Genomic DNA, 27,299 nt, shown 5'->3' with positions numbered 1-27,299 from the left:
TCTTTAGCAGTACGCTTAGCCAGAAGGCTGTATTTTAGAGATAGAAACTTAACATTTTGATGTAAAGTTTATAATATGTACATTATTTCTTTGTTAGTATTTAAAGTTACATATTTTCAGGATAATATGAGGTATCTTGTCTGTCATTCCTTTAGGCTAGGTAGTGACTCATGATTCTGACTACAGCAGAATCACCTTAAGTGCTTGTTAAATGTTTGGCTTGTTCATGTCACTCCAAACTTACTGAATTTGTCTGTGAGAGTGAGTCTCAAGAATATATATTTTTAAGAATTTCCTTAGGCCTGACCAGGTGGTGGCACAGTGGATAGAGTGTTAGACTGGGATGTGGAGGACCCAGGTTCGAGACCCCAAGGTCACCAGCTTGAGCGCGGGCTCATCTGTTTTGAGAAAAGCCTACCAGCTTGGACCCAGGGTCACTGGCTTGAGCAAGGGATTACTCGGTCTGCTGTAGCCGCCCCCCCCCCCAATCAAGGCACATATGAGAAAGCAGTCAATGAACTAGGTGGTGCAACAAAAAACTGATGATTGATGCTTCTCATCTCTCTTTGTTCCTGTCTGTCTTTCTCTATCTATCCCTCTCTCTGACTCTCTCTCTTTCTATGTAAAAAAAAAAAAGAAAAAGAATTTCCTTTGGTGACTTATGCAAAACTAATCATATAGATAGTTACCATCCATTCATCTTCCCATCCATCACCACTCCACTTTATCTACCATTAATATCACATTTCATATATCATTTTTACTCTCCAAACATAGTGAGATACTTTAATATATGACCAAGTTTGACTATTTTTGAATCTATATTTTTTCCCCTTATAGTCTGTCATCTGGTTCTCAAATTCCTCACAGGTGGCGATATCACACTAGCTTGATTTTCTGCTTTACCTAATGGTGACCTCTCCTAGAGTTTTACCCTCTTGAATAACCTTAACCCTTGTAATTTCATTTTACCACTTCTTTTCCTATACTGCTCTGTGGTATAACTAAATGTCCCCATTGCGTCTTCTACAGTTAGGAATTAATTTCCTTCAAATTGTGCTCATTTTGGCCAAACTCTATTCCATATATAACTTTAATAGTAAGTATACCACTGGTATATCGGTTAGCTTTTGTTGCTTAAGAACCATTCTGAAACATTAGTAGCCTAAAATAGCCATCATTTGTTTTTGCCCGTGTTTCTGTGTGTTAGCTCATCAGTTCTGGTTTGGACCAGCTGGGCTGATCTCTGGATACTTTCATTTATCTTTGGGGAACTGGTAGGTTGACTGGATTCTGAATGATCTAGGATGATTTCACTTATATTTCAGATGGTCAGCAGACTCTTGCAGAGCTGACCAAAGAATCTGGGTCCTATGTGTCTCATCTTCCAACAGGGAAGCTAGTACATTAGTCTGGGTTCTCTAGAGAAACAGAACCAATAAGGGGGGTGTGTGTATATAAAAAGCATTATTATAAGCTGTTGACTCACATGATATGGAGGCTGAGAGGTCCCTAGATCTGCAGTTGGCAAGCTGGAGACACAGTAGAGCTGACCACATAGTTTCAGTTTAACTCTGAAGTCCTGAGGACCAGTTGAAAGCCAGCAGCAGGCTTGAGACCCAAGAAGAGCCAGTGTTTCAGTTCTAGTTCAGTGGCAGGAAAGACTCATGTCCAAGCTCGATGCAGCCAGACAGAAGTTCGCTCATGCTCAACCTTTCTGTTCTATGAAGGTCTTCAGTTGATTGGATGAAGCATACTCATATCTGCTTTGCTTAGTGATCCAATTCAAATGTTAATCTCCAAAATCACCCTAACAGATGCACCCAGAATAATGCTTGACCAAATGTCTGGGCACCTCGAGTCGGTCAAGTTGACACATAAAATTAACAACCACAACTAGATTATTTCACATTATGGTTGCAGGATTTTGAAAAGCAGCAAGAGTAGAAATTTCAAGACCTTTTAAGGACTAGGTTCAGAATTCATATATGACTTCTGTTGTATCCTCTTAGACAAAGCAAGTTACAAGGGCAGCCCAGATTCGATAAGTGGTGAAATGTGCTCCACCTTTTTTTTTTTTTTTTTCATTTTTCTGAAGCTGGAAACAGGGAGAGACAGTCAGACAGACTCCCGCATGCGCCCGACCGGGATCCACCCGGCACGCCCACCATGGGGCGACGCTCTGCCCACCAAGGGGCGATGCTCTGCCCATCCTGGGCGTCGCCATGCTGCGACCAGAGCCACTCTAGCGCCTGGGGCAGAGGCCACAGAGCCATCCCCAGCGCCCGGGCCATCTTTTGCTCCAATGGAGCCTTGGCTGCGGGAGGGGAAGAGAGAGACAGAGAGGAAAGCGCGGAGGAGGGGTGGAGAAGCAAATGGGCGCTTCTCCTGTGTGCCCTGGCCGGGAATCGAACCCGGGTCCTCCGCACGCTAGGCCGACGCTCTACCACTGAGCCAACCGGCCAGGGCCTGCTCCACCTTTTGATTGGACAATATTCTGATCACTTGTGCAATATTCCATATGTGGTCTCTGCTGTCTTCATTCTATACATGGCGATATTCTTGGATTTAATTCACACTGCATGTCTTACTGATCATTGAAGTAGAAATAGCAACGAGATTTTACTCTGTTATTCACTGTTTTTATCAACATAAAAGACTGTCATGCTTCATAATTAGATGAAGAGCTTAGTCTTTTAATAGTCTAGTTTCTTATCTAGGTTACACTTCTCTTTCATTCTCAGATCTGCTTCTGTTATTTCTCCTCATGCTTTATTTAAAACCTCTTCCCCAAAATAAATGTTTTCCTTTAATTGCTATCTTCTTCTTTCTCTAAAATTTAACCCTCTTTAAATTGTTTTTACTATAGTACCTAGAATATGTGGCAGCATATTTTTCAATGTCCTGTCCATCGGTGAACTGTCCTTTGTCAGTCTGTGCTTTTTTATATTTTGGTTGAGGAAGAAGCAGGTTGAACCTTAAAGGGTTTGCTTTTAATACATGGTTCATGCACTACTGAATAGCTAACATCTGTTCCCATTTGTTCTTGAAATTGAAATTAGGTAGCAGATATGTGCTTTATAATTTCTGCCAAAGGCTCGGTATTTTTTCTTTGTCTCTAGTGAGACCTTAAAAGTTAGAAATGAGTGTTAAGGAAAAAAAAAGAAGTAGTTTATAAGGGCAAAATTATTTTTTCATCTTTTTTAAAATGCTGATTATATTAGGTCTTACAAAAAGTTACCTTACATAATTAATTTTGTTTTGGGTTTTTTTTTTTCCAGGTATATGTAATGCATACTTTAGCAGCCTCACTTTCTGCTTGTATATATCAGTGCCTTTGTGGGAGTCATAACTACAGGTAAATACTTTTGTGAAATTTTTTTGTTTTGTTTTTGTGTGTTGGTTTTTTTTGTTTGGTTTTTGCAGAGACAAAGGGAGAGTCAGACAGAGTATAGACAGGGACAGACAGACAGGAAGGGAGAGAGATGAGAAGCATCAATTCTTCGTTGTGGCATTTTAGTTGTTCATTGATTGCTTTCTCATATATGCCTTGATGGGGCCGGGGGGGGGGGCTACAGCAGATCGAGTGAGCCTTGCTCAAACCAGATGAGCCCTCACTCAAGCTGGCAAGCTCGGGGTTTTGAACCTGGGTCCTCCGTGTCCCAGTCTGATGCTCTATTCAATGCGCCACCACCTGGTCAGACCATATCTCTTTGTGAAATTTAAGAATGCTTGCAGTAAACTGATGAGGTTACAGAGTATGAATGTTTTTTCTTTAGAAAAACTATATACAACAGTGCATTTTAATGCAAAAAGCATGTAGCTGTTGTGTTGAGTACTGGTTCTTTTTCCACCTTTCAGATTTTAACTTAAGACTTTATGGCAAATGAATCTCAAGTAAAACCCTTGTCAATACAACTTATTTAGCAGCCTTTTGTTGATCAGTGCCTAATGCCAGACATTGTGATATGCAGGCAGTTTCTCCTTCCTTACAATCAATGTTGTTAGAAACAAATGTGAACTGATAAATGATACATCACATGATGTAGTACTTGAATAATAAGTATTGCAATATGATGGATAGTAAAAGGCTCAGGGAATGCAAAGGAGGGAGTGACTGACTTGGAATTGAGAAAAATTTTACAGAAGAGTTGATTATTATTTTTTTTTAATGATTATTTTGATGAAGATTTTTCTCTTTATATCCTAAGGGTTCATTATAATTTATCTAGGTTTTTAAAAAAATACTGTTTAAGACCCTGGAGTTTTTCTGTATCTTTCATTAGTTCTTTGAAATTCTCTAACTTTATTTCTTCAAATATTTTGTCATCTCCTATTTTCTTTCCTATTAGACAGATAGTAGAACTTCTGAGTTCTTCTTAGTTTTTTTAACTTTCTTTTCATATATTCCTAATCTTCATTTCTTTTTGTTTCATTTCAGAAGAAAGCCTAGCTTCATTTTCTAGACACTAATGCATTCTTCAGCAATGTCCTATCTTTTATTAAGCCTATCTAAGTTTCTTTTAGAAAATCTGTTTTTCATTTTTTTAGATCTCTGTTGATTTTAATAGCCACATTTACTTTTATATCTTATTTTATTTCATGGTTTTTTAAACCTATCTGAATATAAGCACTTTTCTTATTGTTCCGATAAATCTGCTTCCTCAGGTGCAAGTCTTTCACTGAGTTTGTCAGCTTCTTTGGTGTTGATTTTTCACTGTCTGTTTATCTATGTGTTTGAAATTTCCCATGAGTAACCTAAGCTTACTACTCTGTTTGTGTATCCTAAGTTTACTTCAACTTGATTTTTTGACACTGGTCCACCAAGAGTTCATTTTCCTGTTATTGAGTGTGACTTTATTTTCATCAGAGTGTTTTTATCTTTCTTATCATTACCATTTATTGTAATGGGATTTTTTATTGTTACTCTGCCATCTTGAAATTGGAAAGTAAAGCAATAGAAAGTATTTACAAATGCATCAAAATGTTATCACTAATAAGATTTCCTAACAGAAGAAGTGTAACCCATTAAATGTGTTGTATTTAAATACTATATTCCTTTACTTAGCTTATGATATAGAAGTTTCTGACAGGTTAAAAAAATCTTGAGTACCATTTTCCTTTAATATTTCACACTTCATGTTTAGTTGAAAGATAAAATCTATCTCTTTAGTCTTACCATGCTCCAGGGGGAAAAAAAGACATAAATGAGAAAGAACTGAACAAGTATTTAGATCTCCAACTGTTACAAAAACAGGTAATAAAAAAGGTGTTAGCTACACTGAGGAGATACTGCCTTAGTATCATGTACCATGTTATAATTCACTCTGAAGAGATAGGAAGACTCTCAGGAAAAGCAGGTCATCCTGCTTTTACATAGATAAGGTAGGTGGATGGGTGGGTGGGTGGGTGGATGGGTGGGTAGATGGATGGATGGATGGATGGATGGATAGATAGATAGATAGATACATAGATAGATAGAGAGATAGATAAAGAGATAGATAAAGAGATAAAGAGATAGATGAGGAAGAGTGGAGGGGACAGAAAGGCTTTATGTATGATTGACTAAACTCTATATTCAGCTAATTGCAACTACTTTAGCATTCTTTCTGAAAACTGATGCTGAATTGCTAGCGCTTTAAAACTCCCCAGTGATGCAACTCTTTATAAAAAATCAGTAGATATGCTTTAGGCATACTCTAAAAATCCAGGCAAAGAAAGAAATTTTTAAAAAATCTCAACTCGTCTAATTTTAAAAAGATCAGGAATTACTAGTATATTGAACATAGAAATTCAAACTTCTAACTAAAATGAATTAACTTTTATGGTGAATTCTGGTAGATACGATCCTATCGCATCATCAATAATTTGAAACACACAACATTTGAAAGAAAAGAATTTTAATCTAATTTAACTTCACTAGCACCTCCTTTGAACAAATGATGGAATTGTATTTGCAATGAGCAATAGTTCTTTTTTCTTTTTTAAAGGGCCATTTTCCCTAAGTTTTGAATTCTGTCCTTTGCCTCAAATAACTTTTTCAACAAGAATGGCTAGCATTTTCTACATTAAAAAAAAGAAAAATCAAGCAATTTAAATCTCAGGATTTTACCAGCAGACAAAAATGAATTAAAACAGCAAAGAATAGCAAATTTGAAATACTTAAAACATACTTTTCCTGAAGCAACTAGTATAAACATTCATTGAATCAGATCAAGGGTTTGATTGTGAGGGAATATCGATTTAAAAACAACCTGTTAGGAGGCAAAATTAGAATGTTTGAAGTTATATGGTGTTTTTTTAAAACAATACCTCAAACCCATATTTTCAATATCTGTATACAGCTTGACTAAAATTCACCCATGTGATAAGAGGAGAAAAGATGAATATGAACACATTAATTATCCTCTTCAATTAAAATACGTGTTAATTAAGATGGCCTATTTCATTATCACCTCAAGACAGTTATGAAATATCTGAATTTCACAAGTTGGTTTTTTCCCTAAATTTTGTCTTTACTGATAAAAAAATTGAACAATGTATTAATGTATTAATAATTAAAATTAAGGTACAAGGTATTTTAAGGTACAAGATATTTACAAGATTTTAAATGGCTATCCCTCTACATGTATACCTATATAACTATGCTGCTTTTATCTAATGAAATAAAATGTTACTCATATAACATTACTCCATAGTGCTGTTTCAAAGAAACCTCTATCAAGAGGGTAGTGGCTGGCCTGACCTGTGGTGACACAGTGGATAAAGCATCGACCTGGAACGCTGAGGTCGCTGGTTCAAAACCCTGGGCTTGCCCAGTCAAGGCACATATGGGAGTTGATGCTTCCTGCTCCTCCCTTCTCTCTCTCTCTTTCTCTCTCTCTCTCTCTCCTCTCTAAAATGAATAAATAAAAAATATATATATTTTTTAAAAAGGGGTAGTGGCTTTGAGAAACAGGGAGATAAGAAACACAGCAAGCCTCTGAGATTATAGAGCTCTACAAGCCTTATCTTGATTTGTGGCAAGATCAAAGCAGTGCCTGTTCAGTATAGGCACTGCTATACTGTATAGACACTGTATAGCTCAAGAAATCCATCCCTAGGCACAAGGATCTCTATACCCCCATTTCTCCAGAAAATGCCAAATCTAGGGACAATACAGACATGGAGAACAGATGTCTCAGACAGAACTGCAGACCAGTGACCCCAGGAACGTCCGTCCGTCGTGCATGTGGGACGCATCACATCAACTACTATTCTTTCCTGTCAGTGAACCTTTTGTCTTCTATTGAGAACTCTGTATGCTACCCTTTTTATTTTCTTTCCTTTTCCTCCTTTTCTTTGTTTTTTATTTGGGAAAAAGAAAGTTTCCCATTTCCAGGGAGGTCAGAAAAAGGGATCAATAGCACCAATGTGCCTAAGATTTTGTAAGCTCAATTAGGAGAATTTGCAATGGGTTCCTTCTAATTCTCTGGAGACTATTTCATAATTGTGAAGTCCAAATATCTGTAAATCTTCACTTTTAGAGACTTTGTGTCTTGTACAACTTCTATTTGTTCATCGTTGATTTTCTATTCTCTCTTTTATTGCCAAGTAAGCAGTCCAAAAAACAGCAGTCCTTACTAATGGAAGCACTTTTGGATATCAGATCAAGAGTGTTCCCCTTGAGGTGCCAACTAGCATAATTAATTTGAACTTTATATACCTCTCTCCCCAGGAGAGAAGTGTGGCCTTGCTTCTGAAGCCCCAGGTGAACCAAGCTACTTGTGAATTAAAATATCTATTCTGATTTTGTATAATGTTGGATGTTTTGTCTTAAAGTGTCAGCGGTTTAAAAATTTAAAGTCACAGTACCAAATATAATTCTGAGTTAATAAAAGTGTAGCTCGGCATCATCTCTTTTCCCTGTCACTTCCCACTCCAGGATCTGGTGGTGGGCACCTCTTCTTGCTCCTTGCCTATGCATCTGGTCAGAATCCTCCTGAAGAGCCCAGCTAATGTTTCACTTCCCAGGATTCCCTCTGATCTGGATGGAGAAAATGTGGACAGTGTGGTAGGCCTATGACTCAGTCAGGCCTCAGTTTGAATCTTTATTCTGCCGCTTTGGGATTTAAACAAGTCTTTTTGGCTTGTGAAAGTTCAATGAGCAAAAGTTAAATCACACATTAGGTACTCAATGTCTGGCATACAATAGGTACTCAACATCTAATTAAATTTTCTACTTTTTCTACCTGGCAATAAAACACATCTCTCTTGAATATACAAATACACTTATTTCATTGTACTAGTGGGCTAAGTGGGTCCTTCTTAAATGCTTCAATTTTCTTTCCTTTGAGTACCTACTCTCTTAAGTTTTTTTCCTATGAAAGATGAGAATTAAAATCTAAAACATTACAGAAGCTAAAATCCATCCATAATTTTGCACATTTCTAAATAGGATCTAATTGGCCCTGGCTGGAGGCTCAGTGGATAGAATGTCAGCTCAGTGGATGGACATCCTGGGTTCAATCCCCAGGTAAGGACACAGGAAAAGTTACCATCTGCTTCTCTCCCCCTGCTCTCCTCTTTTCCTCTCACACCAGTGGCCCAATTGTTTCAAGTGGGGCCCCAGGTACTAAGGATGAAATCTCCGTTGTTCCAAGTGTGTCAGCTTCAAGAGCTAAAAATAGGTCAGTACTCTAGCATTGGTCCCAGAGGGGGTTGCTGGGTGGATTCCGGTCCAGGCGCATGCAGGAGTCTGTCCCTCTATCTCCCCTCCTCTGATCTAAAAATAAAATATAATAAGTAAATAGACTCTAATTTTGCTTTTTTAATTTCATGTAATATTTAAATGTATATAATTATTTGAAAAGTTTGTATATACATGTATATTATTGTTTCAAAATTGTTTATTATACTTTCAAGAGTTCTTTATGGTCTCATACCTGTTGTATTTATTGTTGCATAATACACTAAATTAATTGCTATTGAAAACTTAAGAATATTTCCTGAATTCAACATGATAATTAATGTTGCTATGAACAGCTTCTTTCATATCTTTTTAAAAAGAATTTAAAGTGAAATAATAAGGCCAGATAATAACTATCTTTTAAGTGGATCTTTTAAGAAGTATATAAAAGAACAGTAGGTTTTGGGGGTAATGACCGTCTTTACTTGAAGCAATGGTGTTAAATTAGAGTACCATTAAAACAGGTTTCTAATGACAGACCTTAGGGAGATGTCTTTTTTCAGCCAATGTCTGTTACTTTTTTAATCCTTCACTTCAATACAGAACGGATCATCTTACTCACGAATTTCCAACTAAATCACAATAGAAATCTGGGCTCATTCCATAGGTACAGATTTCTGTGCCCAATGTAATGTATTTTCTAAAAATGTGTCTCTAGTTTAATGTTTCTTTACATATATCATCAATAATGCCTACCTAGGAAACATAAGTTATGAAGAATTTCACAAATAATTTGTCCAGTGTGGAACGTTAGACTTTATAAGCATATTATCTATTTTATTTTTTCATTTTTCTATCTTCTAACCCCATTCTGATTACTCTAGACATCATTTTTATCTAAAAAGTATGGCATCTTCCCAATGCCAGTTTTTTGTTCAGAGTTTAAACTCATTCAGAATATGGAACTTTCTTGCCTGAAAAAATAAATTGCCCATTTAGTGTATATTTCATTTCTGTGGCATAAGTTTCTATGTTCAGCACTGTTAGGTTCTGTTTGACTTATCTCTCTTGATTTATGTCGCTTTCTTTTTCCTTCTTAGCACAGCCCTCTTGCCTTCCAGCCTTTCTCATTCATTTGAGGATACAGAAGTTTGATGCAGGTGAATTGGCCTCCCTGAAGACAAAAAGTTTGAAACAGATTGCAGTAACTTTCCTATAAAATTGTATATCAGATGAAGAGTTGTTAAAAGAAATAGCTGCCTAAAGTATCTCATTTCACATTACCCAGAGAGGGAGTTTTTGTCAGAAACTATCATAGTGAATAAGTTAAAATAGGTTGCATAGCATATCCACCAACAACGCATTATAGACGTTACTCCCATGAATAATTGAAATTGTTTCCCACAGAGTTCACATTATTGATATTCATTTGAGCACCACGATAATAAATTCAGAGAAAAAAACTCACTCTGAATATTTAATAATATTTTGCATTTTGGTGGTATGTTCTATTTTGGAAGTGCATTTTAATGAATTATAATAAATTACTGAGTTCCATAGGTTGTATCCTTGGAGTCAAGTCAAGTTTATTGTGTCCATTTTGCAGTTTAAAAAATAGAGGAGGGCCCTGGCCGGTTGGCTCAGCGGTAGAGCGTCGGCCTAGTGTGCGGAGGACCCGGGTTCGATTCCCGGCCAGGGCACACAGGAGAAGTGCCCATTTGCTTCTCCACCCTTCCGCCGCGCTTTCCTCTCTGTCTCTCTCTTCCCCTCCCGCAGCCAAGGCTCCATTGGAGCAAAGATGGCCTGGGTGCTGGGGATGGCTCTGTGGCCTCTGCCTCAGGCGCTAGAGTGGCTCTGGTTGCAACATGGCAATGCCCAGGATGGGCAGAGCATCGCCCCCTGGTGGGCAGAGCGTCGCCCCTGATGGGTGTGCCGGGTGGATCCCGGTCGGGCGCATGCGGGAGTCTGTCTGACTGTCTCTCCCTGTTTCCAGCTTCAGAAAAATGAAAAAAAAAATAGAGGACCACAGAGGTTAAGGGATTTTGCTTAGTATACCTCCATGTGTATGTCATTAGAGGGAAATAACATGAAATGGGCTAGTCTTTTCACTGAGGTCTGTAGTCAGAAGACATTTCAATCATTCTGTTTGGAAACAGGAAATTAAGATAAAAATGTAGAATGTAGTGTTCTGTATTGAAACTCAGATATCCAAATAGCACCGATAATACTTTCTCACTTAAGGTGGTAGGTGAAACAAAGGACACTGGCCTTTTCACTTGTAAAAACTCCTCAGTAATAAAGATGACTCTAATAGAGATTAGGGATAAAAAAGAACTGTAGAGAAGTGACAGTTTAAAGAATTGCCCATAAGATTCAGGTCATGTGTAGTTTTCTTAGTTAAGAAGCAGTTCTATAAACTGATGTGTGGATTTACTAAAATAGATGAAATTCAGTGTTTTGTGAAGGACCCTCTTGTCTACAACTTAATTGGAAAGCCTACTGTAACCTGCCATGAGAAATTCAGTTTCAAATAATACAATGTATGCAGGCATTAAGGGAAATTAAAAATAACTCCTAATTTCTGAAAACTAAATAAGTGGTTAAGACCATTTCTCAAATATTTTCAGTTTATCACTTTCAATCAAGAAAGGGTTCTTATATCATATATTACTTTAGTTTTATTTTTTGCCAGTAAAAGCTATAGAGAAAATAGTTTATTGTGAAGTTCTCATAATACCATAAACAAAACTCTGTGTAGGTGAAAGCATACAGAGACATGACATGTATATATGTATATATAGTCTTATAAATTTTTTTGAATACCTTAGGTTTTCATGTATATTTCATTATTATGCTGGTGGAATATAATAAAATTGTGACCCATTCAATGCTGAGAAATTTGTGTATTGACTGAAACTACCTGATCCTAAGCAGAGTTCTATGATACACCATTTAAGTAAAAACTTCATTAGTACAAACTGAATAGAATACAAAAATAAGGAACCTAAAGTTCCCAGTTAACCTTGGAGTGTTTTAAGACTAGTCCCAGAAGTTCTACAGTCCCTTTCAACAAATGTCAGAGTCAAAGCATCAGTGTCTTTTCAGAGAATGGGCTAAACATAATAGGATTTTATAAACTGAATATATTAGTATTGAAAGAAACCTAAGAGTTCTTGGGCCTAATCCTCTCTTTTACAAAATTTTATTTTGGCGTCCAGAAGGAGTTTATCCAATGTCTCAGAACTGATTAACTTTAAGTTATTTTCTTTTTCTTCACCTTGCCTCTTGAGGTGAAATGGCAGCAAATTGAGAGAAGCCTTTTATTAAAATTAATTGCTATAGTTCACGAATAAATATTACAATGTTAAAATACATCTTACTTAAAATAGAAAGCTCATAGCAGTGGAAGCTTATTATGTCAACCACTCTCCATCTGTTCCTTACCCTCCAATTTTAGTGGTTCTCTGTTGACTACAGTATAAAATTCCACACATTGGTTTGATGTGTAAGACATAACCTTATTTATCTGTAGATAAATATTTACCTTTATTTTATTTACCCTTGATTCTCATGGCTAACCTGTATTCTGGTTTTAACTGAATTATTTGTTTGCTGTTTCTTGTTCTCCCTGACTTCCCTGGTTTCACTCATGCTCTTCTCAATGCACCCAATTTTATTTACTGTCCTTCCACCCAGCCTGAATCTTCTCCCCAGCAGTGTTAATCTTCAATTCCCCATCTTCTGTGAAGTTTTCTCTGAACCCCAGAGCTGGAAGTGAGCTCTCTTTTCTGAACTTCCTCAAACCTTTTTTCTTCATCCAATCTACCAGACTGGAATCTCTGCGTGGTTAGATCTCTGGGTGCTTAATTTATTTAATCTCTAGTAGCACACCCCAAATATAAAACTTTTTCTTCCTTCATACATTTGTTCATGCATTCACTCATCCAACTAATACTGCTTTAGGACACCCCCCCCCCGTGGCAGTCTCCTACTACTGAATAGATTCTCAATAACTTTATCTTTTTTTTAAATAAATAGTGTGAGCTACACAGGGTCAGTTTGAAAGGATCTAGAGATTGAACAAGGAGGTTGCCTGACAACGGACAAAATACTCTCTTTTTTATTAGAATTTGATGCAAGTTAGTACTATTGTTAGATAAATCCTACATGATACTCTAATGGCATCTTCTAGTAGATGCAACAGTTGTAGCTAGGAAGAGAATCTATGTATATATTTATATATGTAATGCATGTTCTTTTTTTCTTCCTATCTTTGACATAACACAACTGGATGAACTAGCTTTTGTGTTTTAGAATTAAACTTCAGAAGCTAACGTTTGTCTGAGTTCTGAGGGTGATTTCCACTTCCCTCCGTATAGTTACTTAGATCTTCCACATTTGAAATAGTTCCCTTTGAAGTTAATAAGAATTCACATGAAGTAGAGATAAAAAATATAATAGTTCTGCCTGACCTGTGGTGGTGCAGTGGATAAAGCGTCGACCTGGAAATGCTGAGATCGCCGGTTCAAAACCCTGGGCTTGCCTGGTCAAGGCACATATGGGAGTTGATGCTTCCAGCTCCTCCTCCCTGTCTCTCTCTCTTCTCTCTCTCTCTCTCTCTCATTCTCTCTGTCTCTCTTTCTCCCCTCTAAAATGAGTAAATAAAAATAAAAATAAAAATAAAGAAAGGTAGTGGGAGGCACTGCTGGTCCCAACCCACTTTAAAATAAATAAATAAATATATATATATAATAGTTCCTTAAAACTCATATCAGACACATACACGAATACTTAGAAAAAGACTTAAAATCTTTTTGCAAGACAGAAACAAACATAAAAAGTAGCTTCTAAGAATGTAAGTAAAAATCACATACAAAGATTTTTATAGTCAGAATGTAAACACATGTATTTGTATGTGTATATATTTATTTCAAACTCTTAACGATTGATTTCAGATAACTTAAAATATTTTTCATGGCTAAATGCCTATACTGTATGCAGATTTTGGATTATTTGAAATATAAAAAAATTGAAATTTTCTAAGAAATGTTTTCAACATTATTTTTTTTGCTTTTAAAACATGGAAGCATACCTAGAATATAATATTCAATACATTTCAAAAACCTCTTTAAAGGTAGATACAAATTCTTCATGTTACATACCTTCTTAGCAAAACAGAGCCCATAATAATGGATTGTTTAGAAAAAAAGTAATCTCTCACTAGCCAATTTATTCCTTTCTAGAGGGGAGAAGAGCTTGAGGATTTGTATATCAGTGATGGAAGTTAAAAATGTATTGAAACTATGATTTAGTTACACACTTGCTGTCAGCTTAGATTCAAACAAAACTTATACTATTAAATGAAGTGTGTTCATTCTTACCCAGTTCTTTCTATGAACTGAATCCTGTTAATAGAGTTACAGTTTGGCAAGTAGGAGCTGGGATATTGATTGTTCCTCCCCAGAGGGTTGATTGCAAGCTTTGACAATTTGGCTCAAATTTTTCAGCCCACTAGAGAATCAATACTTTCCAATCCTTGTACAAAGTTTTTATAAATACATATATTAGAATGTTATAAGTAAGGTAATCATTTTCCTGTTATTTACAATTTTCTGTGTTAGTAAATTTAATTCTCAAAATCTTTTCTGTGAAAGTAAAAACTGTACTTTTTAAGACTGACCTAACTTGCTTTGACAAGATAGCTTGGTTGGTTAGACTCTAACCGTTAGAGTGTCTTTTAATAGAAGTTGCCAGTTTGATACCCCATGAGGGCACATATAGGAACAAATTGATGTGTATGTCTTTTTTTCTCTCTCCTTTCTCTCTAAAATCAATAAATAAATTTTTTTCAAAAAACTGACTAAACTTGGTGACATTTTTACTTGGAAAATTTCTTTTTCTCATATATTCTTCTAGAAATACTATTTTTGTCATTTGCTTCAATGTAGATGGGACAGAAGGCCTCACATAATTTCATTACTTTATCTTTGCTACATATTTTCTGCTTTATTTTTACCTAACAAATTTTAATATATACTCAGCACTTCCTAAGTCTACTTATATTCACTATGAATGATCTGCTTGTTATAACAACGTATTTAAAATGTCCCACTATTCCAAATCAGATTATATTTTTCATTGATTCTTAATATTTAGGAATTTTTCATTTTAAAAACTTCACTCTCCACAAATTTGCAAGCATCATTTGTAACATTATCTAATCACATTTTTTCTCTTCTTGACCCATTTCACTATTTAAAAAACTCATGAATGCAAATTACATGGAATTTTTTAGTTTAAGACACTTATGTTGAATAAAATATACCTCAGGATAAAATGAAAAAATTTAGGAAGATGAATACTTACTTATATTTTCTTTACCTTGTATTCTATAAATGTACTTTATAATATCAAGGTCCAGGAGTAACAAATAACACTCAATTATTAATTGTCAGTATAGCTGCAAGGGTTTGGTTATATTTCTATGAGCAGTGGATCTATGAAAAGTTAAAAAGAACAGAAGCAGTCCTCCTCAAAATTTAAGGGTAAGGCAATCAAATAAAGTTACAGAGTTCTACTGAAAGGAGAAAGGGAAATAGAACTATTTTTGAAACTAAGTCATTTAAAATTTCATACAACTCTAACAAAATATGAAATAAAATATCTTAGCATTTCAGCCAAATTATAATATGCATATAAAAGTACATAATTTATAAGTATATAGAGCAGTAACTTTTCACAATATGAATACAGTAATTCAGCTATCACTCAGGTAAATAAATAGAACAAACACTGAATGTCCCTAGAAACCTTTATGTTAACATAATATGGCACCCCCCCAAGTTACCATATTAGGACTTTTAGCATCATGTAATTATTTGTGGTTTTGAAATTTATATGGATTTTTTCACCCAGTATTATGTTAGTAATACACTTATATTGATACCTGTAAAAATACTTAATTTTCACTAACATTTATTCATATATACACATATATATTTTTAATAGATTATATTTTTTAGAACAGTTTTTGGAAACAGAAAAATGGAGCAGAAGGTACAGAGATTTCTATATAGCCCTAGCCTCCACATAGACAGCCTTTCTCAATAGCAATATGCACCACCAGAGGGGTATAATTGTCGTAGTTAATGAGCTTACAATGACAAATCGTAATCAGTTAAATCCGTGATATACATTAGCATTCCTCTTACTGTTATAAATCCATGGGCTTGGACAAGTGTATAATGATATATATACATGACTATAGCATTCAAAGTATAACTTCATTTCCCTATGAGTCCTCAGTGCTCCTCCTATTCAAACCTCCCTCTCCTCACCCCCTGACAATCACTCAGCTTTTTACTGATAACAGAGATTTGCCTTTCCAGAGTATCATAAACTGGGATCATACAGTATGTAGCCTTTCAAATTACCTTTATTCACTTAGTAAGATGCACTTAATTTTCTTCATGTCTCTTCTTGGCTTAAAATCTTATTCTCTTTATCACTAAAAAAATACAGTGTTTTCTTAAATGAACCACTGTTTATCTAGTCACCTACTGAAAGAAATCCTGGTTGCTTCTCAGTTTGGGCAATTATAATAAAGCTGAGATTAAAATCTCCATGTGTGAGATTTTATGTGGACCTCAATTTGCAGCTACTCTGGATGAATTCAAGGAGCATGGTTGCTGAATTATGTGATAAGAGGATGTTTAGTGTTATAAGAGAGCACCAAACTGTCTTCTAAAATGAATGTAATTTTTTCATCCTCACTAGGAATCAATGGGAGTCCCTGTTACTCCACATCCTTGTCTGCATTTGGTGTTGTCAGTGTTCTTTATGCTCACCATTCCAATAAGAGTGTTGGGATATCTTCTCATTTATTTTCCATTCTCCTAATGACATTTGATGTAAAGCATCTTTTCAGATGGTTATTTCTCATCTGTATATGATGTTTGGTGAGGTGTCTGTTAAGGTCTTAGACCCATTTTTTAAATTGTGCTGTTTTCTTACTATTGAATTTTGAGACTTTGTATAATTGGATTATAGACCCTTATCAGATGTGTATTTTGAAAATATTTTCTCCGAATCTGTCATTTATTTTTTTATTCTCCTAAAAGTGTCCTTGATAGAGCAGAAATATTTAATGAAATACAGCTTATCAATTTTTTCTTTGATTGATTATACCTTTGTGTTGTATCAAAAAGTCATTTCCAAAACCAGCAGTCATCTAGATTTCCTTCTAAGTTATCTTGTAGAAGTTTTATTGCTTTGTGTTTTACATTCAGATTTGTGATCTAATCTGAGTTCATTTTTTATAAAGGGTATAAAGATTATGTCTAGAATTTTTGTATCTGTATGTCCATTTATTTGTTCCAGAATCATTTGTTAAAAAGACTATTTTTGCTCCATTGTATTGCCTTTGTTCCTTTGTCAAAGTTTAGTTGACTGTATTCATGCAGTTCTTTTCTGATCTTTCAATCCTGTTGCATTGACCTATTTGTCTTCTTTTTTGCCATTACCACAATGCTTTTATTACTGTACCATTAGAGTAAGTCTTGAGGTTGGGTAGTGTCAGTTCTCCAACTCTCTCTTCTCCTTTAATACTGTGTTGGCTATTCTGGGGTTTTTGACTCCTTATATAAACTTTAAAGTTTATGGGCGTGGCTGGTTGGCTCAGTGGATAGAGTGTCAGCCTGGTATGTGGACATCCCGGGTTAATCCCTGGTCAGGACACATACGAGAAGTGACCGTTTCCTCCTCTTCCCCCCTCTCTCTCTCCCTTCTTTTTCTTCTCCTCTTGCAACCAGTGGTTCAGTTGGTTTGAGCATCAGCCTCAGGCACTAAGGATAGTTTCGTTGATTTGAGCATCAGCCATAGACAGGGGTTGCTGGGTGGATCCCTGTTAGGGTGCATACAGGAGTCTATCTCCTCTCACATAAAAAAGAGATTAATTAATTTAAAGAAATATATAGACTTTTCAGTTTATCAATATTCACAAAATAGTTTTGATTGGAATTGCATTGAATTTATAAATTAATTTGGGAAGGACTAACATCTTGACAATATCATGTCTTCATATATATGAACATGAAATATCTTACTACTTATTACTTCTTTTTTAAAGGTATTTGTTTTCCATTGAATTTATTGAGGTGACACTGCTTAACAAAATTATACAGGTTCCGGATGTACAACTCTGCAGCATATCTCTGTACCAGTATTCTGTTCACTGCCCCAAGTAAAGTCTCCACCCAGCATCATTTAACACCTTCATACCTTCCTTCACTTCCTCCTCAGCAAAAAAAAGACAAAAAACAAAAAAAAGAGAAAAAAACTCATTTACATTTTTTTTATATCTTTTGTCAAAATTTAGAAGTTTTCCTCATAAATTTTGTACATATTACTTTTAGATTTATACCTAAGTATTTTATTTTGGAGGGTGCGATTATAAATGGAATTTCAAATTTTACTTTTTGTTCTGGCATATAGAAAAACAATTTTTTTATATCAACTTTGTATCCTAAAACATTTATGTAATTGTTTATTAGTTCCAAAAGGGATTTTTGGCAGTTCTTTCAGATTTTCCATAGTCATATGATCTGTGAATATAGTTTTATTTCTTCCTTGTCAGTCATTATATTTTAATTTCCTTTTCTTGTCTTACTGCATTAACTTTTTTTTTACCCAAATTTATTTTTTTTTATTTATTCATTTCTTTTTAACTGAACTTATTGGGGTTATACTGGTTAAGAGGATTGTATAGGTCTCGGGCGCACAATTCTACAACACATCGTCTGTGCACTGTGTTGTGTGTTCACCACCCAAGCCCAGTCTTCCTCTATCGCCGTCAGCCCCATATGCTCTCCTACACCTCCTCTCACCCACGCCCCCTAGCAGTCACCATACTTTTGTCCATGTTCACAAGTTTTTCTTTCTCTCTCTTTTTCCTCAGTTCCTTCAACCCCTCTCACCCAGACCCCCACCACATAGATGGGTTATATTTATTTTAAAATATTTTTAGTTCTTTAGTTTGAAATATGTATTTACAATTAATCTAAGTCTACTTTTGTTTTATATTACGCCACTTGACAGGTAGTGAAAGTACCTTATAATGACAAAATAGTCCTAATGCCTTCCTGTTTTTCCTTGTATTATTGTTTTTGTTCATTTTAGTTATATGTAAGCATGCATAAGCATATATACAGCTCACAAAAATTAGGGAATATTTCAAAATGGATATAAAGCTATAAAATATCCCCTAATTTTTGTGAGCAGTATATAATACATCAGCATCGATAATCAAATATTGTATATTGTTATTATTTGAACATACTGTTGTTTGGTGAATAAATTAAGAATAAGAGAAATAAAATTTTGTATTTTAGTTTCACATCTTATTCCTTTGATACTCTTTCTTTCTTTATGCAGATCTGAGTTTCTGACCTATATCACTTTCATCTTATTTAGTCAACTTTCTGCAAGGCAGGCAGGTGTGCTGGCGACATATTTCCTCCATTTTATCTGAGAAGGTCTTTATTTCTCTTTCATTTTTTTTACGTGTTTTTTTTTTATTCATTTTAGAGAGGAGAGAGAGAGAGGGAGAGAGAAACAGAGGAGAGAGAGATGGGGGAGGAGCTGGAAGCATCAACTCCCATGTGTGCCTTGACCAGGCAAGCCCAGGGTTTCGAACCGGCGACCTCAGCATTTCCAGGTCAACGCTTTTACCCACTGCGCCACCACAGGTCAGGCCTCTCTTTCATTTTTTAAGAATAATTTTGTAGGATACAGAATTCTAGGTTTAGTTTATCCCCTACAATATAAATATGTCATTTCCCTCTCTTTTAGTTTGTACAGTTTTTTGAGGAAAAGTTGATTATACTTTTTATCTTTCCTTCCCTATATATGAGGTTTTTTTTCCTCTGGGATTTTTCAGGACTCTTTTCTTTATCTCAGATAAAGTGCCCATTTGTTTCTCCACCCCCCCCTCCTTCCTCTCTGTCTTTCTCTTCCCCTCTTGCAGCCAAGGCTCCATTGGAGCAAAGATGGCCCGGGTGCAGGGGATGGCTCCTTGGCCTCTGCCCCAGGCGCTAGAGTGGCTCTGGTCGTGGCAGAGCGATGCCCCGAAGGGGCAGAGCATCGCCCCCTGGTGGGCAGAGGTAGCCCCTGGTGGGCGTGCCGGGGGAGGGGGATCCCGGTCGGGCGCATGCGGGAGTCTGTCTGACTGTCTCTCCCCATTTCCAGCTTCAGAAAAATACAATAAATAAATAAATAAATAAATAAATAAATAAATAAAAAAATAAATAAATTCTGCCTGACCAGGCGGTGGTGCAGTGGATAGAACGTCGGACTGGGAAACAGAGGACCCAGGGTCAAAACTCTGAGCTTGAGCGTGGGCTCATCTAGTTTGAGCACAGCTCACCAGCTTGAACTGAAGCTCGCTGGCTTGAGCAAGAGGTCACTTGTTCTGCTGTAGCCTCCTGGTCAAGGCACATATAAGAAAGCAATCAATGAACAATTAAGGTGCTACAACAAAGAATTGATGCTTCTCATCTTCTCATCTCTATCCCTTCCTGTCTGTCCCTATCTGGCCCTCTCTCTGTCTCTGTCTCTGTCACAAAAGACACAAGCAAACAAACAAACAAACATAAAAATCTGTCCCTCAATTCCAAACCTAATTTTGCTAAAATAAAAACTATTTTGATTTATGTGAGCCCATGTGGTTATTTTATTTGGAGAGAAATTCTATCTGAATGGCAACTAGACATTAACCTTCACAACTTTAAAGAAATGTCCTGGAAAACAATTCAGTCGGCCCATATTATCATTACATCGATACAACAGTGAGAGGATGTTTAATGGGAGCAGTCCAACAGAAGGTTAGAAAACTAATAAATATTGAGGCTAGAGTCAGTGGCTAATTAAAATCACATAAACAGAAAATCAGATATCCAAACCTCCACATTTATAGTGCGCCTTTTAAAATTCAAAACCCAATGATCCTAGCCTTTAAAGAATAAATAAAAATGGATGGATAGATAGATCCTAGGTTTGTATAAATTTTTTACATACATGGGAATACAGTATATACAAGATAATTTTCACTTAAAAAGTTATTTGGAGTGTTTTCTATACCTGTTTAATTTTTAAAGTACCTTTTTAGTATTCCAGTCTGTAAAGATAATATATTTACCCAGTCATGTAATGAAAAATAATTAGCTTGTTGTGATGATTTGTAATAAATTTTTTTTGTGAAATGACACAATGAACATAATTTAGTGTGTATATGTGTATATCTATATATGTTCAAATATAAAATATAGCTTTATAAGTAAAAGTAAGTAAAGTGTATGTACATTTAAAATTTTTATATTTTCATCAATAATAAATAATGTTTTTATTTTCCTGCATAATTTTATACACAATAGATAAAAACATTATTGTAACTTTAAAGAGTGATTTTATGTACCTTTAATTATAATGAAGGTTATTTGGGTATTTTTTGTTTGTTTTGTTTTTTAGTGAGAGAGAGACAGAGACAGACAGACCTACAGTAAGGGAGAGAGATGAGAAGCATCAACTTGGAGCGGCATCACGTTAGTTGTTAATTGATTGCTTTACATACATGACTGGATGGGGTTGACTCTATGACCACTGGATCATGTCTATGAACATACACTCATGTTTATGACTGCGCTAAAGCTGGTTGAGACTGCAATCAGGCCTACGACCTCTAGGATTAAAGCCTGGGTCCTCAGTATCCCAGGTCAATGCTCTATGTACTACACCACTGGCGGTTAGTCAATTATTTGTATTTATTTTATTTTATTTTATTTATTCATTTTAGAGAGGAGAGAGAGAGGGAGAGAGAGAGAGAGAGAGAGAGAGGAGAGAGAGACAAGGGGGAGGAGCTGGAAGCATCAACTCCCATATGTGCCTTGACCAGGCAAGCCCAGGGTTTCAAACCGGCGACCTCAGTGGTGCAGGTCAACGCTTTATCCACTGCGTCACCACAGGTCAGGCCAATTATTTGTATTTTTTAAGTGAAACTGTTCCAGGTTGTTTATTTTCTTAGTTTTTTTCTTTGTTTTTGTTTTCTTTAGGTATTATTTCCATGGACCTTTTTGTACACTAAGGAAATTAACCTTCATCTCTGATATGAGTAAAGCTATCTCTTTGTTGTTTTGTAGACAATTCACGAAAGCAGACATGCCAGGTGTTAGAAAGGGAGGATGGATATGACGATAAAGGCGACAGAAAACTGCTGAGGAGACAGAGTCTCTGTGTCTTGTTTGTAATGACAATACAAATCTATACAAGTGATAAAATGCCCTAATCATACATAAATTCCTACAGGAATGTATACATGAAAAAATGGTAAATCTGAGTAGAGTCTGCCCTCAGGTTTAGTGCAGTGTTCCTGTCAGTGTCCTGGAGGTGATACTACTGTTCTTAACGCTGAGAGAAGCTGGGTGATGGGGACCTGGGATGTCTCTGGACTATTTCTCCCACGTCTTGTGAGTTTATGATATTTCAAAAAATTTAAAAAATTTAAATCTCAACAAATCTCAAAGTATATAAACTGAAAATAAAACCTACCTAGATACATCACATTCAAACCAATAATCAAAGGTTTTAAAAAATCTCAAAAATGAATGAAAGAAAAGTTTCCTATAACTATTCTAGACCCTCTATTAGATGCTTTTACTTGTGCCTTCTTACCCTCACACTTAGTATTATTTCAGGTATTATGGCCTCCATGGTCAAGATGAGATGTGTTGATTCAGAAAGTAGATAAAGCAGCTAAGTAGCAGTAAGGAATCTAAACCCATGTCTACTCTATGGAACTTGATTTTGTTTTGAAGTCATTTGGTTTACAGACCCAAACATTTTAAATGCCCCATCCTAGTTAGTCAAGGACATTGAGTGTGAGTATATCCCTTATGTTTCAATATAAAGTTAGAGGAATATAATGTTACTCCTTTCTAGATTAGATCATTCCAACTATTAAAATGGAATAAATGATCACATTGAAGCTAATTTGCATCAATGAAGGCACATCATGTTACAAACAACAGTAAATGACTCAGGCTAATGAAAGAGAAATCAAAAATTTATTCAAGTGTGAGTGCAGAGTTTTGTGGACTACAGTCACATTTAAAACAGCCAGGTCTTTCAAATCAAAACAAAACATAAAAAGGATTCATCAGTGAATACACCCGATTTGAGTTGCAGACAAAGGATAACTGGCCACTACCTCCAGCGTCTCTGTCTCTTCTGTTTTAATTTCCCAAGCTATTGATATAGATTGGTTGAACATGGATAGATATTTACCCCCAGGTCGATCATGAAAGCCAATTTGTGAAGTAATGATTTTACCTGGCTTGTCTTTGTGACTTTCCCACATATTTGACTCAAAATCAGAGCCGCTGTTCAATGGAAGGTGTAAAAATACTAGTGAGGTAAAACGGACAGCTAGTATAATCCACCTGTTCACTTCTTCAAGTTGTGCACACTGGCACATTTATATGTATTTTCACACATACGTGTATCTATGGGGAGGAATGGAGCACAATGTGATTGGTTTCAAGGTAACCTATATGTATATACATCCAGGTGTCCACAATGCTAGTGAAGATGTACACTTTAATCATTTTAAGAGTGTAAATGCTATAAATTATAGAGATCATAATTTAAAAGTGGAACTATTTTGATTTCATTTCTCCTGTATGGTTTTGTGAAGTATAAATAATACTTTTTTAATTTTTATTTTTTTCTGAGCCTCTGAAGATGCCAGAGTGACAAAAATTAAAATGTGTCTTTGGAAATTTACAAAATTAAAAAAGTGTAAATGAGAGGCAATCATGCAAATTTTGTTTTTAAAAAGTTGGTAGCTTTTACCCTTCTATAGGTATTAAGCTTTGAACTTCCCTGTGGCATTGTGGACCTCTATATAGATAGATTGATGGGAGATTGTAATGAGCATGCATCTTGTGTGCTGTCCTTTCCTGTGGATCATAGTTGCTGTTCTTTTCATCCTTGCTTCTCTCTCAATAATAAGAATGTTAGTCCTCCAGTCAGACTATGTGGGGGAGGATGTTCAAAGGAGCTATGGGAAAGGCATGTGTTTCTTAAAGACAAGTATATAGAAAAATATGCAAGGTTGTTAAAGATCACTTTTAGGAAAATGTGGGGGTGAGTACAGGAAAGGAGAATTACAATCTGTATTATTTAAATTCTGTATGATCTACCCTCTTTTGCAGAAGCACGAATTCATGGATGTTGCATGTAGGGAGTAATAAGTTGGATAGAGAATAAGGCAATAACTGGCATGTTATGGCCTGACGTCTTTTTTTTTTTTTTGCCTGCCTTCTTCTTTATGAAAGTGGTGGCTAGTGTTAAAAAAGGGGTTATTCTCTAATATTGATGGTTTCGTGCTAAAGATGGTGGTAGATATGCTTAAAAAGGTGGGTACTATGGCTGCTGGAAAAAGTGAAGCCCCTCAGTAGAGTATAAGGAGCATCACTCCCTTTGTTTCAGGGGCTGTGACCTGCCTTCTCCCTCAGGAAAGTGGATAGTATGAAAAAGGGTTGTCTGTTCATATTAGTGATACATCACTAGAGATGATGGTGCTAGATATACATGAAAAGAGTGGGTGCTATGGCTGCTAAAAAAAGTACAACCCCTCAGTAGAGTTTAAAGAGGTTTACTTCCTCTCCTTCAGGGGCTGTGACCTGACTTCTGCCTCAGGAAGGTGGTGGATAGTATGAAAAGGGGTTGTCAGCTCATATTGTGCTATGGCAGTAGAGCAGGTGGTAGATATGCATAAAAAGGGTGGGTGCTGTGGCTGCTAAAAAAAAGTTTAGCCCCTCAGTAGTCTAACCTACTTCACTTTCTCTCTTTCAGGGGCTGAAAAATAGTCTGTTTAGTTGAAAGGGGTTGTCTTAAATCCAAGATGGTTTTCCTTCTGCCATCTAAATGTTGCCTTCTTAAGTTTCCTGTTCTCTTCTTGACACTTTTTGCGGTTCATACGGGCCATGGCACGATGGAAAACATGGCAGCTGAAGCCCTCAGTGACCCCGTACTCCACGTGCTCCTGCAGGACCTGTAAGCTGGGGAACACCTGGCAGCAGGCCATGCACTTGAAGCCACGGTCCGGGGCCACCAGCCACTCAGGTGTCTTGGCCCTGGGATACTCGTCCAGACCTGGAGGCTCTGCTAGAGTCTCAGCCTTCTTCATTTTACCTTGGGCTCTGGTGTCTAAGCTGGGCTTGTGGTCAGTTAGGTGTCTCTTCTGAGACATGTGAGAGAGGGGGACATTTTTATGGACCTTTTCAATATAGGTCATTTCCTCTATTTTTATATTTTTAGAAGGACACACTAAACCTTCTTGTGTTTCCCATAACACATTAGCACCGTTTTTCCTTTGGACAGGCATGTAGTAAATGGTCATGACCCTTTCCTCTGTGTCACACACTGAGGACATAAAGGGCTTGTTCTTATCAACCGAGTGGAGTGGACAGGCGGCAGGTGGACAGAGAGGAGGAATCTCTGATTGCTCCAAGTCCCGGGATACAGGCATCTGAAGGAATCCTAGGAAAGAAAATTTCAAACATGAGAAAAATAGGATGTGTGCTCGAAGTCAGTAGGAGTTAAACTGGCCAGGCCCGGTGTGAGCATGTGGAGTGAATGCTCATGTGTGTGTGATAGTTCCGAATTCCCTGTGTGGCGTGCGTTATTTGAGTTGATTACATGGTATGACTTTGTGGAAAGGAGGATGTAACATAGAACGTATATTCTACTGAAATTGTGTTTATATTCTTGGATATATCTCAAGAGTGGTTTGATTTGGTAAAAAGGATGGTGAATGAGTGTGTGCATATTTGTGAGTGGTGTGACAGCACATGTGAGTAGTGCAGGAGTGGGACCTGTTCTCCCTGTGAGGTGGTTAGACTTAGAGTGCAGAGGATGGTGTGAGGCTCTCGGAATGAGCAGCTCTAGGTCCATCTGAGGCTTTGTGGCTGTAGTGAGGAATGGATTCGAAAGACCACAGATGGAAGTTTATTTCCATCAGGGCATGTGAGTTTCTGAATTTTGCTTGGAATGAGGAATTTCAAAGAGGTTATCAGTGTGAGGAAATGTATATTATTTATGGAATTAGTTGTAAATGGGTGACTTAAAAATGACTGTGTGAAGGAATGAAGGTGTAAGTGTGTACCTATGTGATGCCACCAGAGAAATGGAGAGATAGATAGGGAATAAAGGTTTGTGTATTTGGGGGAGGAAACTGAAGAGGAGGAGAAATGGGGCCATACATGGTAAAGGGAATAGATATTTGAATATGTGAGGATGTGAGTTTGTGCTCATCTGAGGGGGCAGGTTCTGATTGCCCTCCCACTCACATATTGGCACAGTCCACGTCGGTACCCACCACTGTCCCAGTGTTCCTGTGTTGGAAATTTGTACTGTGGCTCTTGCCCTGTCCTTGAAGTCATAATCTCTATTTGTCCTTCTTTAGTACTAGTCTGTCTGACTGGTAGCCCTTTCCTGTGTGTGAGGGGACAGTGAAATCAGTAGAGACTGGGCTGAGCAGCCCAGTGGCATCTTTTGTCCAAGCTCAGATCCCTCCTGTGTATGTTCCCTACCACCCTCATTAGGACGGGGACTCTTGGATGCAGAAAGGTGCCCCATTAAATCATCTGAGGATGCAGAGTTTTCATGCACTGTCTGAGCAGATGCTGAGAGCTCTGCAATTGATTGAAGTTCTGGGGAATGGAATAAAGAAACAACATTGAGATGATACATATTTTGGGGTCTCTGTCAATTCAAAAAATACATGTGGAGTGGACATTATATGTCAGTCATCAGTACCACACATGACACTTGCTCTCATAGAAATTAAGGTGACCTTGCCATTTAAATTCCATTTTCCTCATATATAAATACTTACTAGAATTTTGTGTTTGATGGATGTCAGTGGGATTAGGAATTTTGTATGTGATATTCTGGAGATCGATACAGATTAACAAAAATAAGATCCATGCCTGAAAATATTATGTAGGGACTAATATTGGATATCAACTCAATGTCCTCATGAAAAATTGTATAATTTGGAAATGTGTAGTGCACGTTTTATGAGAATTCTGCACTTATACCTGTTTATATTGATACCTATGTTGATATAGATATATATAGAAAAATATAAAGATAAATTTTATTGTTACAGAAATTAAATTTGTTATTAGGTTGTTACTATTCATATTTCAGTGTTAACCATGCTCACTGGTTATTATTAAAATATTTAAAATTATCCTCCTCTGTTATAAATGTGTCTGATGTACACATTATTCACATTTGTAGCGTAATGTTCTGCTGAATGTAATGTGTTTTGTGTTTAAATTCATAACATGTTATATTTACTGGGCCAGTTTTTTTGTGTGTGATAGGTTAGCTGTTTATGAATTTGAATATTGATGAGTTTTGTGTGATTGGGGTTGGTATGTATATTTTGGGTCTGTGTGTTACTTCAGTACGTATTTATGTGTATGGATTCTATTTTCTATGATTATACATTGTGTTTTATATAGTATGTGTATTTGATAGGGAATGTCTTACTGAGCATATTCCTTTG

The 27,299-nt window shown here is 36.4% G+C and overlaps 1 protein-coding gene across 1 annotated transcript in view; it reads left to right on the top strand.

Annotated features, from left to right (window-relative positions):
- LOC136386904 (dmX-like protein 1) overlaps nt 1-22,004 on the top strand; it is a 56,132-nt gene extending 34,128 nt beyond the window's left edge. Inside the window, 3 exon segments of the mRNA XM_066358024.1 lie at nt 3,282-3,358; nt 21,191-21,264; nt 21,859-22,004. Coding sequence (XP_066214121.1) covers nt 3,282-3,358; nt 21,191-21,264; nt 21,859-22,004 — 297 coding nt within the window.
- The last annotated feature ends 5,295 nt before the right edge of the window (nt 22,005-27,299 follow it).

This window comes from Saccopteryx leptura, unplaced genomic scaffold (genome assembly GCF_036850995.1).
Source record: "Saccopteryx leptura isolate mSacLep1 unplaced genomic scaffold, mSacLep1_pri_phased_curated manual_scaffold_20, whole genome shotgun sequence".
Lineage (NCBI taxonomy): Eukaryota > Metazoa > Chordata > Mammalia > Chiroptera > Emballonuridae > Saccopteryx > Saccopteryx leptura.
Note: the sequence above shows the minus strand (reverse complement) of the source record. Positions and strands in the feature narration are given on the sequence as shown.